The sequence below is a fragment of the Laetiporus sulphureus genome (assembly GCF_001632365.1).
Source record: "Laetiporus sulphureus 93-53 unplaced genomic scaffold LAESUscaffold_116, whole genome shotgun sequence".
NCBI lineage: Eukaryota > Fungi > Basidiomycota > Agaricomycetes > Polyporales > Laetiporaceae > Laetiporus > Laetiporus sulphureus.
The window spans coordinates 1-16,565 of NW_024468625.1; the positions used below are offsets into that span (position 1 = coordinate 1).

The 16,565-nt window shown below is 52.2% G+C and overlaps 9 protein-coding genes across 9 annotated transcripts; 5 read left to right on the top strand and 4 right to left on the bottom strand.

Moving 5' to 3' along the window:
- Positions 1-20: 20 nt before the first annotated feature.
- Positions 21-989, top strand: LAESUDRAFT_765217 (uncharacterized protein; the record flags this gene model as incomplete). The annotated part of the gene is made up of 1 exon (XM_040913605.1): positions 21-989. A coding segment is annotated over one exon (969 nt), but the record flags the coding sequence as incomplete, so codon positions are not given.
- Positions 990-1,326: 337 nt separating this feature from the next.
- LAESUDRAFT_765218 (uncharacterized protein) lies at positions 1,327-2,346 on the bottom strand (the record flags this gene model as incomplete). Its single annotated transcript, XM_040913606.1, has 4 exons — positions 1,327-1,720; positions 1,775-1,836; positions 1,889-1,975; positions 2,041-2,346. The coding sequence occupies 4 exons, from the start codon at positions 2,344-2,346 to the stop codon at positions 1,327-1,329; spliced, it is 849 nt and encodes a 282-aa protein (XP_040757493.1).
- A 271-nt stretch (positions 2,347-2,617) lies between these two features.
- Positions 2,618-4,730, bottom strand: LAESUDRAFT_732901 (uncharacterized protein). The gene is made up of 13 exons (XM_040910330.1): positions 4,344-4,730; positions 4,136-4,288; positions 3,933-4,079; positions 3,802-3,879; positions 3,707-3,753; positions 3,586-3,656; positions 3,507-3,527; positions 3,415-3,456; positions 3,343-3,362; positions 3,271-3,286; positions 3,151-3,219; positions 2,878-3,097; positions 2,618-2,817 (listed from the first exon to the last, which is right to left on the bottom strand). The coding sequence occupies exons 1-12, from the start codon at positions 4,487-4,489 to the stop codon at positions 2,888-2,890; spliced, it is 1,020 nt and encodes a 339-aa protein (XP_040757494.1). The 5' UTR covers positions 4,490-4,730; the 3' UTR covers positions 2,618-2,817; positions 2,878-2,887.
- Positions 4,731-5,335: 605 nt separating this feature from the next.
- LAESUDRAFT_732904 (uncharacterized protein) lies at positions 5,336-6,688 on the top strand (the record flags this gene model as incomplete). Its single annotated transcript, XM_040910331.1, is given in 4 exon segments — positions 5,336-6,202; positions 6,262-6,379; positions 6,392-6,456; positions 6,488-6,688. The coding sequence occupies 1 exon segment, from the start codon at positions 5,336-5,338 to the stop codon at positions 6,200-6,202; it is 867 nt and encodes a 288-aa protein (XP_040757495.1). The 3' UTR covers positions 6,262-6,379; positions 6,392-6,456; positions 6,488-6,688.
- A 212-nt stretch (positions 6,689-6,900) lies between these two features.
- LAESUDRAFT_667593 (uncharacterized protein) lies at positions 6,901-7,641 on the top strand (the record flags this gene model as incomplete). Its single annotated transcript, XM_040905317.1, has 3 exons — positions 6,901-7,158; positions 7,205-7,412; positions 7,487-7,641. 3 exons carry the CDS (start codon positions 6,901-6,903, stop codon positions 7,639-7,641), a joined length of 621 nt encoding a protein of 206 aa, XP_040757496.1.
- A 226-nt stretch (positions 7,642-7,867) lies between these two features.
- LAESUDRAFT_816859 (uncharacterized protein) lies at positions 7,868-8,916 on the bottom strand. Its single transcript, XM_040914819.1, has 5 exons — positions 8,738-8,916; positions 8,393-8,668; positions 8,261-8,335; positions 8,103-8,194; positions 7,868-8,043 (listed from the first exon to the last, which is right to left on the bottom strand). Exons 1-5 carry the CDS (start codon positions 8,882-8,884, stop codon positions 7,956-7,958), a joined length of 678 nt encoding a protein of 225 aa, XP_040757497.1. The 5' UTR covers positions 8,885-8,916; the 3' UTR covers positions 7,868-7,955.
- A 350-nt stretch (positions 8,917-9,266) lies between these two features.
- LAESUDRAFT_765223 (uncharacterized protein) lies at positions 9,267-9,662 on the top strand (the record flags this gene model as incomplete). Its single annotated transcript, XM_040913607.1, has 3 exons — positions 9,267-9,311; positions 9,364-9,552; positions 9,603-9,662. 3 exons carry the CDS (start codon positions 9,267-9,269, stop codon positions 9,660-9,662), a joined length of 294 nt encoding a protein of 97 aa, XP_040757498.1.
- Positions 9,663-9,777: 115 nt separating this feature from the next.
- On the top strand, positions 9,778-12,659 carry LAESUDRAFT_765224 (uncharacterized protein; the record flags this gene model as incomplete). Its single annotated transcript, XM_040913608.1, has 15 exons — positions 9,778-9,928; positions 9,981-10,054; positions 10,112-10,234; positions 10,287-10,395; positions 10,445-10,480; positions 10,547-10,635; positions 10,689-10,696; positions 10,767-10,848; positions 10,905-11,394; positions 11,450-11,576; positions 11,628-11,738; positions 11,794-12,052; positions 12,115-12,281; positions 12,340-12,549; positions 12,608-12,659. The coding sequence occupies 15 exons, from the start codon at positions 9,778-9,780 to the stop codon at positions 12,657-12,659; spliced, it is 2,088 nt and encodes a 695-aa protein (XP_040757499.1).
- A 492-nt stretch (positions 12,660-13,151) lies between these two features.
- LAESUDRAFT_765225 (Na+ dependent nucleoside transporter) lies at positions 13,152-13,767 on the bottom strand (the record flags this gene model as incomplete). The annotated part of the gene is made up of 5 exons (XM_040913609.1): positions 13,152-13,191; positions 13,247-13,439; positions 13,493-13,585; positions 13,636-13,659; positions 13,713-13,767. The coding sequence occupies 5 exons, from the start codon at positions 13,765-13,767 to the stop codon at positions 13,152-13,154; spliced, it is 405 nt and encodes a 134-aa protein (XP_040757500.1).
- Between the last annotated feature and the right edge of the window lie 2,798 nt (positions 13,768-16,565).

Below are 16,565 nucleotides of genomic sequence, written 5' to 3' on the forward strand. Positions count from 1 at the left end.
GACTGCCGCTATCAAAAGATGGGAAAGCTCGAACAAAAGCGGGGAAAGAACAAGCCGCTGCCAAGAAAAGTGTTGCGGACGAGAAGATCAAGGAGGCGAAGAAGGCGAACCCGCGACAGAAAGCGTCTGCCGCGAAGAAGAGTGGCAAAGCCGTGAAGCCCGCTAGCGCATTCAAAGTTGTGACCAATACCGCCGCCGACGACGATCAACCCTCCGCCGATGATGGTCCAGCTACACCTCGCCCAACCACTCAAGATGTACAGCCCCCGGCTTGGACAACTTTGACACAGGGTGGGGACGAGCTTACTGTTGAACCAGAGTCACTGCTCGATGAGCTGGGGTCAAGCAGTCCCGCCCGCAGCGCATCTGGGACAGGCCTCCTTCCGGCGAAGAAATTATTTTCAGTTGAGATCGTGCGTAGCAAGACGAGCTCGCAACCCGCTGCTCAGGTCGCGGATGATCAGAATGCGTCTCAGTCTTCTCATGATGCAGCATCGGATGTGCATCCCGCAAGCCAGGAATCGAGGGATGCCGCTGAAGGTGACGCGCTCTTCCTACCGGACAATAGCCAGTATCAAACGCAGCAAAATACGCAGAATCCCATTTCTGCGAAAGGCATGATGCCAACCTCATTTCCATCCATTGGCTCTGACCCGGACGATGGCGCTTTTACCGTCACGAAGCGTCCGGCTGCGCGCTCAGGTCCATGGAATGCGAAAACACAGTTCCGCCGCTTGTCAAATGTGACGAGTCAGCAGCTTTTCCGTCCCTTGGACAGCAGCAGAGCGTCGTTGACGCTGGCCGTTGCCAACAAGAGTAGCATTACTGACCAGATCGAGGATGATGGCGACGATGAGGACGACGACGACTCGGATAATTCGGGGTCAGATTCGGACAAGGTAACAAAGTCTCATGTTCCGCAGGACAGGAGAGCAGGCACGGGCATTCAGAAAAAGAAGAAATCCGGACTTACATCTTTCACTATGTAAATCCTATCTAGCATTCTCATGATCTTGTCATAGTGCATTGGATCCATATAATTCGCTTATATATCCCATCAATGTACTGTAGCTTTTCACTTCATATCATTTGGAATATCGCTCAGAACGGACGAGGAGAACGCAATAGCGATGCTATGATGACGGCGTATAGTACGACGTGGAATTGCTGGTTTACAGACTGAGGAGCAATTGCATAGACCAAAAGCATTGAACAGAACCCGCAGATAAGTCTGTAACCTTGACATCCAAACCAGCATGATTCGAAAGAAAACGCGTCCTGTTCCACCACAAATGATGGACAACTTCACAAAACTATGCACCACATTCAAGGAAAGAATCCGTCCCATGGATTGTCCAGCCTGTGACCACCATGATTCCTCGCATTTGATGGGGCATATTTGGTCAGACTGGTCTCCCCAGCTGCGCCAGCAGCGGATCGCACGACAGACTTGATGGCGTACACCTCGATAGGCCGTTCTTTTACCACCGCGCGGCAAGACGGGCAAGTGTAGTCAGGATGATGCTGCAGAATGGCTATGCGGAGTTGTGACTCCAGCTCGATGCGCTGTTGGGCCGACAGGAAGGGGTCACGAAGAGCGATGCGGTATGCCTCCAAGTTCGGCATGTTGTGATGGGGGTGAGTGCTCATGTATTGTGCGAGTTGGCTACCGAACCACCCTTGCAGGCAGTTCTGGCAGAACGTGTGGCCGCATGCGAGACTAGCCATCATACGATTAGTCAATAACGTGTGACAATAAGGATGACGGACGTACGTGCTCGGCGTCCACATACGGAGCGTGCAAATCTCGCAGTTCGTCACATCGTCTAACGAAGACTGGATAGAACGTGAGAACGGCAGCTATGTGACGAACAACACCAGTACGTACCCCAGACATTGCCTGCTGTGAAGCTTTCTCCATCTCTCGTGCCCGCGCTTTCGCACTGGAAAGCTCTCCTTTGAGACGCGCGATCTCCTGAGGCGCCCAATATCACAGTAATTAGAACTATTCTTTATAGCTGGCGCATATGGCATGCTCACATTCTGCATGCTCTTCATCTGCTGCTGCACGTTGCCGATCGTGCTCTTTGAGCGGTGGACGGTCTTCAACTTGAGCATCTCTTCGTCGGAAGATATCTCGACAACCTCAACGTTAAGGGGGAATGGGAACGGCATCCTTGCCCGCATTCTGCCTTTCGCCTTTGGCTTGTTGGGCTTCGAGGGCGCCTTGGCTGGAGCCTCATCATCTGAAGATAGGATTATCACGTCCACGTCGGGGACGATGCGAGTAGCGTTGGTCAGCTGCGATCGCAACGGCTGGTGAGTGGGAGCTCGAGTTGTAGACATGGCGGATATCGGCCGTTTGTGAGCGGTGTTTTTGCGGTGTGTGAGAAGTTGAAAGCGAAGGAGTGGGGGTGGTTGGCTCGAGCGCGGTGGAAGTGGCCAAGGCGTTCGACTTGTGCAGCCCAACTTAGAGCCACTCGGGGCGGTACTTCCAGCCACCGCGTGTCACTCGCCACCGCCATGAGGAAAATGACAACATTATAATTGGAGTCCATCGCAAACATTTGTAAATGGAAAGTGATAGTACAAGTCCATGACCTCGAGAGGAAGCTTGGTTGAAAACGCGTTTCACGTTGAAATCTCAAAACGAGCAGTCTGCACAGGCGGACGATCGTCCACGAGGACACCGACTGCGTGTGCGGACCGAAGATAAAAGTACGTATCGTAGCTGGCACGTCGACTAATACACGGACTATTTTAACGGAAGGTTGCCTACATCTCCTAAATGTCAATTATCGCGAATAACACTGGATCCACCGTACTAGGCTCATGAATCAGCTTTCGTGCAGGAAGACACTCGTTCTTTATACTCACCACCGTACCATCATGGCACAACTCTCAGATCGTACTCGTCAGCTGCATCGGGAGTACTAGTGCCGGACTTGCGCATTTCTTTGATCTTCACAGGGGACTCTGCACCACGCCTGCAAGGTGTTCCATCGTCCAACTCAACCCGTTGCTCCACAGCAACCCGAATCTCAGTTGGCTGGATGCGATTATTGAACAATTGTCGTACGTTGAAGGGACTTGCGATCTGATGACGGGCCACTTGAGGCAGAGAAGAAATATGGCTTGCAGGCAACTTACTGTATCTGGTAGGTTGATCTCTGTGATCCCCCCGAATCTTTCCCTCAATGATGCTCTTGATGTTAACAGCTGATGAGCGTGAGACATGACCACATAACCTTGAAGATGTGTCGGACTCACAGCTAACAAGGAGATTCTACGATGAAACACTATGAGACGGTCCGAGCGTGCAGAGCGGATTAGCATACTTACGTGTAGACATGCCCCATTGGCTGTCACCAGTTTCAATCAGACATTCTTTCAAAATCGTGCCATTATACGCACAATAGCAAATATGAAGCACCAATTGGCGTTTTTGAATGCGTTCTGTTTCAAATATTTAGCCATTGTGCGTCGCGGTTCGAACGAGAACTTACAAAGAAGGCGAGATCAAGCGACTGGATGCAGGTCTTCTGATCAGCGGAAGGTATCTGGTACAAGCGAGGAAATTCTCACCGAGACCATAGCGTTAATTAATGAAGTCTGCACGCAGGTGTTTATCAAGCGCAAAATCACATTGTCCGTCCCTAATAGTACCTGTTAGCATTGTCGAAAGGTATCACAGAGCTGGACTTACTTTTGAATCCTGTACGGCTTTTCAGCAGGTAATAGAGCAGCGAGAAACTATAACAACAGGGTCAGCAGTGTACTATACGTCTTCTTTAGACGTACGCTATCAGCAGATCGCATGCAGATGCAATGGTAAGTCCGACGTTGGTCAGATCAACGTCAGGCATATGCCGTGACGATCTGTGCAGGATTAAGTTTTTCGCGGCACCAATCACTCTTTAACGCGCACGTACTCGGAAGAGCTGAGAGTCATGATGGTATCAACGACTATCAGCGCGGCACCTGATATAGAGAGCGTTGACGAGATGACAAAGAGCAGCTTGCTTGTACCCAAGATCTTCACCCGCCAAGCGAAGAATTGCTGTATGGGACAAGATACTCTACCGTTAATTACATCGTGTGAGCGCGGATCTACGAGAAAACGTGAATCACGTACAATACAACGAAGAGACGTGTCGTCACATACGGCCATGGAGTGTCTTCCAAATGTTTTGGGGACCCGAAATTATCAACGGCATAGTACCACAGCATGTACCACGAGATTGCCGTATGACAACCGCCGACCAGGCATACATAACATACAAGTAGTCTGGAGGAACGAATCTGAGACTAATTCGCCGAGCGAGACACTGCAGCTGACGAACCGATCGCAGTACGTACCTGCGCCTTCAGAGTGGAGATACTGGAAGTACTGTATGGAGCAGTACCCAAACAAGGACGCATTGATTGCGACTGCAATTATGATGGGGCCCAGATAATCGTATACGATCTTGGAGTCCGAGCTGTCCATACGTGCGGGGCCTTGAGACTGAGCTGAAAAACGGGAAGAGTGTTCCTTCGCCGAGAAGGACCAGAGTAAACCAAGATCATTGCCCAGTATTTGCCTTCTTGTACAAGTCTCGATCAAAGTGCGGAGTCGTCCAACTTCGCTTTATTTGCCGATACTGTATGAGGTACATTCTCCGTGATGTATCATGTGGATCGTCAGGGTCGATAATTAAGTTGGCAACCGCTACTAGCTTGAGCGTCACTGATATCGCGAATCAGGAGAGGCCGAATAGTCACTTTCCTGGTGCCCATTGACGTATAGCAGCTGACCGAATATAACCCCGATTGAAACGCCCAGCACTTGCACAAATATCGAGTTCCCGAGCACTGCTGCCGAAATCTCCATTTGGACCATCAAGGCCCATATGGAGACTGGAAGTTCACCAAAATTAGAACATCTTCCTGGGATCGCGGTCTCCGCGGTGTCTCCACCAGGGAAGTTCACACTCGATTAATGAGTGGAGGAATCTGAAGAAAATAGGCGTATAATGGAAGCCGTGTTTCCGCACGCGACTCCCTGATGGAGATCATCTTTCGTGGTGGAGATGCAGTTTTCATACCTCGATGATCAAAGCCGCTGAGAGCATTTGTACACGCCTATATCAGTTTAATATTGTGAGCTTTTTCGAAGGACGGGAAGATACACTCACAGGGGTGGATGGGTGGCGAGGATGTGGCGGCGAAGGGCGCCTAAATGCCATGTGCTGATCTTGGCCGGCGGATCTTGACGCCACTCTGATGCTACACACTGCACCTCGCGCATTCACTGTTCTCTGATACTTGCACTCATCTCTACTGCTACTACACCATGCAAGCGGACGCTGACGATTCTGACTGTCCTCCCGCCCAATTTCACCCGTTGTTCTCCTCTCAGGACGGGGACGTGATCCTCGGCTCAAAAGACCGCACCCTCTTCCGCATGCACTCATTCACTCTCAAGACGACGTCGGGATGGTTCCGCTCTATGTTCTCGCTTCCTCCGCGCGGCGACTCACCCAGTGCTGCTGACGCCATCTACCTCGACGAGGACACGGCGACGCTCGAAAGCTTGCTGCAAATGATCAGCGGCCTCCCTATTCCTGCGTTCGAATCGTACGCTGTGGTCGAGCCCCTCTTGCTTGCCGCTGAGAAGTACGATATGCCCGGTCCGATGTCCATCGTGCGAGCGCTGGTGATGACACCATCATTTCTCGCGGAACCGCTACGACTTTACGCGATGGCATGCCGCTACGGCTGGCATGATGAGGCACGCGTTGCCTCTCAGAAAACCCTCACAATTGATCTGCATGCTCCGGAGCACCGTCCGACGCTGCTCAAGCTCAGGACACCGGCACTTCTCAGCCTCATTGAGCTGCACCACGCCAGGCGGGAGGCGCTGCGACAGCGGCTGAACGACCCGCCGTTCGTCAACGACGATACGGACACATTCTGTTCGAACTGTGGTGAGATCGTCGAGTACCACACCTGGCGCGAGCTCAAGTACGTCATCATCCTTGAGATGGACGTCCGTCCGATCGGTGACACCATCTGTGGGAGCGGCTTGCTCGAGTGGTCGGCTGCGCGTACGTGTTGGGATGCGCGGTGTGCCAGCTGCAGTCGCGTGCTCTATGACAAGAACGAGACGTTGCGCGTCATTCGCGAATGCATTGACCAGCTACCCACCACGGTCGAGTGAGTGCGTCCATTGTACTTTTCCATACATGCATGTCTGGTGGCTGATTGTGGGCGCTTCAGGAACTTTGAGTCTGCCATCACTATGACATGACGATTGCTCGTAATATGAGAGAACTGTATTTGCTCTATTTGTTTTTTGCTCATGTCGATTTGGGACGATGTAACGGGCCACAATCTGCAAGCGCCCAAATGAAGGTGCTGCTGGAGTCTGCATCTAGTCTCTTTTTGTCTCGCCTGCGGCCCTTGCAACATTCGTCTCGAGGCATGACTCACGATGTTTACTACCTTCTAGTTGGTCTCTCACCATCATTATGTTCCAGCTGAACTTTACTCTATCTGACTTTCCCGTAGCTTCTACATGGTGACGTTCTCTGATGCTGCAGGTTTCTCGAATGATATATGAGTGCAGTTCCGACTTTTTAGTGCTTCTGTTGGATGCTCCTAGATGGCAGGATTCAAGAGGTCATAATGCGAATTGATGAGCTCTCAGGTGCGAGTGATGTGACTACGGTTTGTGAGAGCGGATTTGTGGTGGTAACGGCAATGTACTGCATGACAGCCCAGGGCCCGACGCGGAGGCACGCAACGCAACATGTCGGGGGCGTTGCGCATCGCATGAATACCCGCTGCCTGTCACCACCCTCTCCACTCAAACAAAGATATCAATACCCCCTGTTTAACGTCTAATTAACGACCATAATGTTCGCATACGCACTGTCCCTGGCCACTGCCCTCCTCGCTGGCACTTCGCTCGCCCTCCCCATCTTACAGTCCCGCTGGAATACCAGCGCATCCTGCGTCGGCCTGCCCGACGGCTCCACCGCCTCGCCGTCATACAACTTCACGCTCACGGCATACAACCTCATGCAGTCCAACGCGAACGACAACAGTGTGCCGCTCGTGCTCGCGTGGGGCCCGCCGGGTACTAGCCCTGCGGCAAGTGAATGGGTCATCTCGGTGAGTAGCACCCCTTACTTTAGATACATGCAGGCATGTCTCAAAGATGCTTTCATGGACGTACGAGTCGTGGGGCTCAAATGAGTGGCCGTACTTCACGTTGACGGGCGGCGGGCTCTACCCCCGACCCGGCTCCAGCGAGAATGGCCTCGGAGCATGCGACTTTGCTATCAACGAGGGCGACGAGGTCCATTTCATCATCAGTATCGCCGAGAGCAACCCTGCGGTCGACGAGATATACTGCGCAGCGGTGAGTAGCACCTCCAGCATACCTCTGATCACGCTGGATTCTGATGCCTGCCGCTCTAGGACGAATCGAAGGACTAAGCTGTCCTCGCAGTGAACAACGACGCAGATAACTTCTCGCTCTGCCTCGCCGGCACCCAGAACAATCTCGTCTATGCGCCGAGCACGAACAACACGCTCTACACCTACGACTCTTGCTACCCCGTGCGCGTATATCTTCTTCCCTACGAGGGCTGAAGGTGCTCCGGGGAGCATTTCACGAGCTGGAACGAGCAATGACGGATACGCCTGTTGGGTGCTTCGGACACTCGGACCCCCGCTACTTTCTTGCCTTATAATCCCGCTGTAAACTGCCTTGCTTTCGTAGCATACCTCCAAGTGCTGTCGTAGTTGTTAATTGTACATTTGTGTAGTCGATACTGTGATTTCGAACCATAATTTGCTCATTGCTTGTAGATTGTGGACCGATCGCTAGTAACGTCCTAGGTCGTAATTCGAATCGATTTTGACGCTAGATTACACGGAGGATCTTGGGAAACACCCACCAACACCTACTTAAGTGTCATCCTGCTTCCCACATCTGTCCCTTCCGGAGGAAGAGACAATTCGCCACTCCGATCCGAGATGAACATACGGTATCTAACGAATTTAGCACATCAGAATCAGTCGCAACCGATTCTGCCGCGAATAGAACGCACATCCTTTCCAGCCGTACGCGTTCCGCTGGGGGGATAGATGGCCACGTTGTCTTGAACACCCTGCGTAGGTGGTCCTCCGTGATCTCACGTTTCTACGTGGTCACGTAGTCACATCGCGTTTAGCATTCGCGCGAGCGGTACCCAGAAATCGAGCTCACCGGCCTGCCAACATTTCCACCCAACCCGCCTAACGTAGTTTTCGCCGCGCCCGGCTTCCTCAATATCTGTTGCAACTATCACATACACCCCAATCATCACACGCTCGAATCAGCCCCAACAGCGCTGCTCACCCGCTTCTGGAACGCAGACTCCTCCGCCCTTGAGAGCACGCGCGCCTGTTCCTCGTCAGTCATCCCAAGCACGGTGTACTCCACAGGCTCTGAATCATCTTGCGCGGACGTGTGGTTAACTCCGTTCGCAGTCCCGTTGATCGCGTGCGACGAGATGGTATCGTGAATGACTTCCAGGTGCGCGTTGTACACGAGCGCTTGCAGGTCCGCGCCCGAGAAGCCCTCCGTGTCGCGCGCGAGCGCGATGGCCGTCTTGCGCCTATGCGTTTCGAGGATCTGCAAATGGATATGCGTTATGCGTGAGCGTCGAGCGAAGAGAAGGACGAGTATGGAGGAATGGTGCACCTCCCGACGCTCTTCTGTATTCGGCATGTCAACCCGAGGCTGGCATACTGCGGTCGATCTCAATCGTTTCCAACCCCTTCTCACCCGACCCTCTGGACTGGTAGTGGGCATAGGAAGACGCAGCGGCCATGCCAGTCCTGCCGACATAGGCCTCCACCATTTTTGCTTGTCGTGCGTCTTCGTCTCATCAGCAGATTATTTTGCGCACTGACCAATAATAGAGTCCACAGCGAGGACAAACGCTTGCCTTTGGTTTGCCTTACAACTGACTTGATCATATGGACTTCACCGCGAAAGCATTGGCGCCACCACAGCGACGCGGTTGGTGGCATGTGACGGTACGCGTCGGTCACGCACGGTCACACCGACATCGAAACCCAGTCTGGAGATACGCGCGTAAGTCGTGCAAACTTCAAGTTTCGGTCTTGGTGTCGGGCAGGCCAAGTTACAGTGCCTTGGATGACTGCTGATCGCGGACGTGGCATGACCACTCCGGTCGTCCGTTCAGGCGCTCCATACCCCTTCATCTATGACACTTCACGACCATGACGGCGCACACTTCATCGCGCACGATGTCTTTCCTCCGACGCTCTCCCCTATGTCTCCGTCACTCCTCGGCGTGACAGTACCACGTCACCGCCCCGACAGCGGCGAAACCAACGATTGGCATCCGCAGAGAGGACCCGGCGCGAATATGGGAGCGGAGGTGTCCTCTGACACCGCACGCTGTGCACGAGCTCATTGAGAGGGACGGTGTGGACGTCCTGGTAGAGGATTGCGATAGGAGAGTGTGGACAGGAAAGGACTTTGCGACGGTGCGTTGCTGTTGGATAACTTTCAGACCCATTCTGACATGAACGCGTAGGCGGGCGTGAGCGTGGTTGAGAATCTCGCACCCGCACACATCATACTGGGAATCAAGTAGACAGCCTCTGTCGGAAGTGCTGAATGATCCTGCACCTCCTCTCTCTGATGCAGGGCGATCAGTGCCATGTACGCATCTTATGTTCTCGCATACCATCAAGGGACAGCATTACAATATGGAGCTGCTCTCCAAGTTTGTGTCCTCGTCACATATGCCAGGAGGGACTATTACGGACAAGCCAACGCTGTTGTTGCGTCTCCTGGACTATGAGCTGCTCACGGGCGAAGATGGGAAGCGGACGGCCGGGTTCGGCTGGTTTGCAAGAGGTGAGTAGCTGCGATGTTCCGAGATCTCATACATCATGATGACGCATTGTAGTCGCCGGAGTACTCGAGTCGATGAACGTGCTAGCCCATGCACATCTGGAGCTGGGTGTGGCCAGTCCATTCCTGGTACGTTCCACACATTTCGTACTCGTACGCGGTGCTCACATTTCACGTGTTCCACAGTACACTCCGCGCCCGCATTCACATCCGATCTTGGCTTCCATTCGGGCCTTCTTGAACGAGGAGGTCGGCGCGTGCATCGCGTCCGAAGGCACGCCCAAGTGCTTGGGGCCGATCGTCTTTGGCGTGACTGGATACGTGTTCCCCCCGAAGTGTCGCGACTGTTGACGGATGTTAGGCACATCACAGTGCTGGGAAGGTCGCCGAAGGCGTGCTAGAGCTTCTCAGTGACTTGCCCCATGTGAAAGTCGCTGTGAAGGACCTGCCGGCACTAGTCAGCGATCCAAGTGCGTATTTCTCTATGCCTGTGTCTTATGAAAACTGACGGAGATCCAGACACTGACTTGTGGAAGGAACGAGACTCGCAGAGCTGTGTGTACGCGACATACATGTGATGTTTTGTATCGCAGGTCTACGTGGTCCACGCGCGCCCCTCAGGTTACTTCGTGCGGATGGATGGTAAGCCATACGAGCGTTCGGACTACTATGTGAACCCGCAAGAATACGCGTCCGAATTCCATATGAAGGTGAGTCTTTGTCGTGTACCAGGTAGGTGCGCATGGGCTTCATTGACTTCCAGATCGCACCGTACCCCTCTCTTCTCCTGCATGGTGCAGGCTGATCACCGGCGTACCCACGCGTGATGACGAACGCGCAGCTGGAGATCGCACTCGAGCGCGCACAGCAAGTCAGCCGGGGGCATTTTCGCGTGCGTCGAGGACATCAGCTGTGACATCGAGGTGGGCTTTCATTTTCCTCCAACCGACTTGCATCTCATACGTCACCTTCATACCAGGGCGGCCTCGAGTTCCTCCCGTGTCATTCTATGCTCTCTGCGCCATTCTTCACGATAGGCCCGGCGCACTTCCTGCCGGTGACAATGATGGCGGTGGACATCCTGCCCACGGCCCTCCCGCTCGAGGCGTCGAAGCACTTCTCGAGGGTGCTACTGCCGTACCTGCGCACACTCATTGGGAAGTACCATGGTAATGCGGGAGAGCGGGAGAAGGCGGAGGCACTGAGGTGGGCGACGGTGGCGAAGGGCGGGCGGCTCGTGGGGGAGTGTGCATGGTTGGAGAAACCGCTGGAGATTTGGCATCATAAGCGGGCTGCTGCTGCTATGAGCGGACAAGCCGCTGCTGTTATCCCACCGGCGTCTGCGGCCGTGAAGCATCATCATACTCCGCGAGAGCCGAGGAAGAAGGTCTTGATGCTTGGGAGCGGTATGGTGGTCGGTCCGGCGATCGAGGAGCTGTGCAAGCGCAGTGACATGGAGCTGCTTGTTGGTCGGTGTCTCTCGCAGAGTCCAAGGTCGTCTTCAAGCTACTCATGTGGTGCTAGCCAGTAACTCTATCCTGGAAGCAGAGCGGCAGACGGAGGTGTACCTTAATGCGACCGCTGCGCAGGTGGACATGGCTGACCCCGAGAGCATGGTTAGGCTGGTCGCGGAGGCGGACGTGGTCATCAGGTTCGTACATAGGTCAAGATTATATTGGCGAGGAGTCTGACGACGGTACAGTTTGCTCCCAGTCCCATTCCACCCATCCGTCGTGCAGCTCTGTATCAAACACCGAAAGCACCTCGTCACCGCCTCGTACATCTCTCCTGCCATGCGCGCCCTGCACGATGAGTACGTGTGTCTCTCTCCCTCACATTTCGATGCGAATATGCTGACCGCCATGCAGGGCGGTTGGCGCGGACGTGCTACTGCTGAATGAGATCGGGTTGGACCTGGGGATCGATCGCTGCTCCGCTTTGGCGCTGGTCGACTCGCTGAAGCGGCAGGGCAAGGAGGTCGTCTCGTTCACGTCATTCTGCGGCGGCCTGCCTGCGCCAGAGTGCGCGGAGGACGTGCCGCTCGGGTACAAGTTTAGCTGGAATCCGCGCGGCGTGCTCACCGCTGCACTAAACCTAAACGAGGCGACGTTCAGGCTGGGGCACCAGGTTCGTTGTGATATCGTGATCTGGAGGAGGTTGAGGCTGATGTGGCCCGAGTGGGCTGGCAGACATATACGATCCATGAGAGTGACTTGTTGACGTCGTGCGTGCCTGACGTGCCCGTGTCGAAGGTCCTGCGCTTTGAGGGGCTGCCGAACCGGAATAGTCTTCCGTATGCTGGGTTTTACGGGCTGGGATCTGAGAACCTTCGCACGATCTTCCGAGGGGCTTTGCGGTACGTCTGACTGTGACACTGAGTTCATGTCTTGATGGGTTCTACTGTTGTTGTCTAGATACGCCGGCTTCTCGCGATTGATGGATGGGTTCAGCAAGATTGGTCTCCTCGACACGTCCGCGACGGTCGAGCTGAAAGATTGGACGTCTCTCGCTCGCAAAGCACTCGCTTCAGCCGTCATGGCTCTTCAGGAGGCTGCCGAGGCCTATCTTGTGTCCCTCTTCGAGGACACCAACCTTGCTGCGATCCATGCCAAGCGAGTCACGATGTGAGCATCTACTTCTATCATTCTGACATTTAGCAGATGTGCTAATATCCTTTCTCAGTCAACTTAAGGATCTGGCTTTAGCTCGCCGTCTCCGTGGCGACAGGAGCTGAATGATGAGATCATACACTATCTTCCGTTCGCTCTCAAGGGGAGAGAAGCATTCTATTGTACCCATTTTCTCACTTATTCTTGACGTTGCCGCACGACTGGCTTAGGCTTATTAGACGTGTCATCGTGTATCCTAACCTTATGCTGATTTATCCATACTATCTCCCCTATTCTCACTGGACGTCCCGGATCTCTCCGAAGTCAATGTCCCTTCGACCGGTGACCATTGATCATGAACCGGACAGCTTATGATTGATGCACCCGGTGCATGCTGTAAGGACATATTGACGGCAGATGTTTACCTCATGTGATTGAAGTTTGTAGATGGAGAGTCAATCATGGCCTATGTTGTTGTTAATCATCGAGATGTCACGAATGCGAGTGAGAATATCGTAAATACTGAGATTGCAGAGACCCAAACACAGGCACTAACATCATGAGCAGATAACAGTACATCGAATGCTATTGCCGGTAAACAATACTGATACGTCGCTTTACACGAGCATACCGGCGATGCCAGCTGCCTGCAACGTCCTGTCAAATCTGTCATCGGCATTCTTATGTTCCACCAAGCACGAGAGTGACGTACGAGATGAACCCGCAGATCATCGCGGATGGCGCAATACGTGCGATAATCTCAGCTTGTGTTGGCACGAGAGTGCTCAGTACACTGATCTGGATGCCGAGCAATGAGAGGTTGGCGAAGCCACACAGAAAATATGACGCAATCGTGAAGGTGAGTTCCGAAAGTGGGTTGTCGCTCGTCATGATCGCCTGAAGATCTACATGACTGCTCAACACGCATATAGCCAACTATACTGCGGACAACACTCACCGGTGTAGCCGATGAACTCATTCTCGATGAGTTTCATTGCGAGCAGTGCAGCAACACGGAGGATCTCACCGCGTGGCACGCCAGTGAAAAAGGCTACCGGATAGAAGACATGGCGTAAGATCAGGGATAGTGAGCACACCCACCCAGTTCCCTTTTTTGGACAGGCCCTGATAAGATAAGATGAGCTCGGAACATGCCGTGGCTGTCATCGCTCACGCACCAAGTTCCTCGGTGATGAAGATGATTAGCTGTGGCCCGACATCAATGGTACACATTACCTCTGTGCACAAATTGCTCTGCTGGTGGCAGATGTCATGAATGAAGGCCTGGGAGGGTTTCTGTTGCAAGTAAACGGCCCAGTAAAGAAAATATTGTCTCACTATGTGCAATATCATTTTTCATTAGCCTAGATGGTCCATACAATGAACAAGCAGTACTGTGTCATGGTAAACAAGGCATATAGGATGGATCTACCAAAGCATTACTGCTGCCAGCAGAATAAAGCCCGACAAGCAATATCTCAAAGGATCACATCAAGGTATAGATTATTACAGATTTGAAAGAATGCTCGGAAGAGGCAGAGGAAACAATTTGCTAAAAAAAATACACTACAACGAGTTCGAACCCGAGCACTGAACAACAGCACCTACAATATTACCATTGATCCACAAGACGTTCACAATTCATTGTCATATAAATTTAGATCTCCACAAAACAGTCTCGGGGGGATTAACTCACAGTCACGTGCACTTGAATGCCTCTTAAGGAAATGTTCGACCGGGGTAAGCCGGGCCGGCCATCATCTTATCTTATCAGAGCCCATCCGAAAAAGGGAACTGGGTGTGTGTGCTCACTATCCTAAGATCAGCTGGAGAGTCAGCACATGAAAGCTGAAGCCTTTGTCGATTCATGTGAGCAGGCCGTTGACAGTCGACACAAGAGAAACAACAGTCAGGGCATTCGTTCTGGTAGCAGGGAATCGTCAGCGAGAGCATAGTTACAGTTAGCAGCAGCACTGACAGGATTTGGCCAGCGACAATGAGACTGAACAAAGCACCCTGGCTAAACGTGTTCAGCGCGTTCGTGGGCCTGTTTTTCTCCCGCTCAGCTTCTTGGTTGATGATCACCTGTCGGTGGGCTCGTCGACCTCGGACATGCACATCTTATTGATGGTGATGGAAGCCGGAATGCTCATAACGGAAGCAGTGATCAGATTCTGTGGCAGCACACCAAGGTTGATGTATGCAGTCAGTACAGATCCAGAGATGGTGGAAGACCTTTCAAAGTTTGTAAGTTCTTGTAAACACCACAACGAGAACACCGATAGACATACCGGATGTCATGGTCAGGTGAAGCTCAGATAGAGTCATAAGGTCCATGTAGGGCTTCACTAGACAGGCCAACTCACCCTGTCCGATGAACGGTGACGTGGACCCAATGACAGCTTCTGCACCCAACACATTCAGTAACTTGAAGAAGACCCACACACTGCATGTGGCACGTCATCAACAGTGAATGGACACCACAGGTCGTTTACCTTGATCAGCCACTGCATGACACCCAAGTAGTACATTATCTGCACATATGCAATGAAGAAGATGATCGCGGAGAGCTGTCACAACAATGAATCAACTCCTAAAAAGCTCGGATGGTGCCAACAAAGACCTTGTGTTCACTATATTGATGTCACAGTATGACCCTCCGTGCCACGTGAAAAACCTATCATATATAGTTCAAACCAAGTGCTAAGACAAGCTTAGCATTACCAGCCTTTTGGCAAAGTGGTCCATCGTCATAATTGGTATTGGTTCATAGGGATTAGTTCGGGTCCCGTGACAAAATGCTAAGCTTACCTAAGGTCACTGGTTTGAACCTCTGGTCTGGCAGACTTATAGTGCAAGTTAGACACGATTATAAGGTCGTGCAAGTTAGTCACGAATAGGCTAAAGATGTCGAATCGTGCGAGTTAGTCATGATCTATGGACAAAAGGGGTGTTTGAAGGGTGGCGCCCCATCCTTTCATGCAAGTTAGTCACTATAGACCCAGAGAGTTAATGCAATACCCCTGACTACAATCAAAATAGGGTTCGCCAGCTATATACCCTGGTTGAGGTTGGTGCTATATACCCCTCGGGACGAGGAGTCTTGAGAGCGGGGTAGTGTCACAGTATGACCCTCCGTGCCACGTGAAAAACCTATCATATATAGTCCGAACCAAGTGCTAAGACAAGCTTAGCATTACTAGCCTTTTGGCGAAGTGGTCTATCGTCATAATTGGTATTGGTTCATTAAGATTAGTTCGGGTCCCGTGACATGTGTCTGCATCTTGAGAACGTGACCTCTCTATGTTCCCAGTCAACTTGGGGGTTATGTTCTTGTAGGAATTTCATGCCAAGGATCATTGACATGCGTCCGAGGTTAGTGACGAGCAAGCTCTCGGTTGATCGGTGCCCCCCAATTAAGATGCTTGTGACTACACGATAAGTAATTGCACTGCCTTTGTTAGGGCTAGCATCTGCGTTGAGGATTATTATTTCACGGTTCAGTGATATCATTGTGAATCCGTGTTTCTGAGCAAATGCTTTGTCGATGTAACAAGAGAATGCTCCTGAATCCAGTAGTGCCATTGTCTGGATTTCCCGTGATACGAATCTTATCGGCAATTCGATCAAATGTTTAGAAAAACCTGCGGATGCGATATATAGATGGTTGCTAGATACATTCGTTCTCACAGTACTAATACAATCGTCCTGAAGTGTAGTACCAGAATTATCTACACTTCGTACTGAAAATCCTCTGAGAATTCGTCAACCTCGACGATTCTCACGTTGGTGTTCTTGACCGTAGATGCCGATGCCGTTGATGCCATGTCTGTGCCTTTGCTTTTCACCTTGTCCTTGCCTTTGCTGGATGAGGAAGTAGTTGGGGTTGTCTTCATCCCACAAAGTGCAGCAATTGCTTGTTCCAATGCCGCAATTTGAGATGATGATGCCACACTACTTTTTTCTTCCACTTGTCGCACGTTGGTTGCCTTTCCCTTTCCTTTTCCTTGATTTGAGGCAGATCGTGTCTG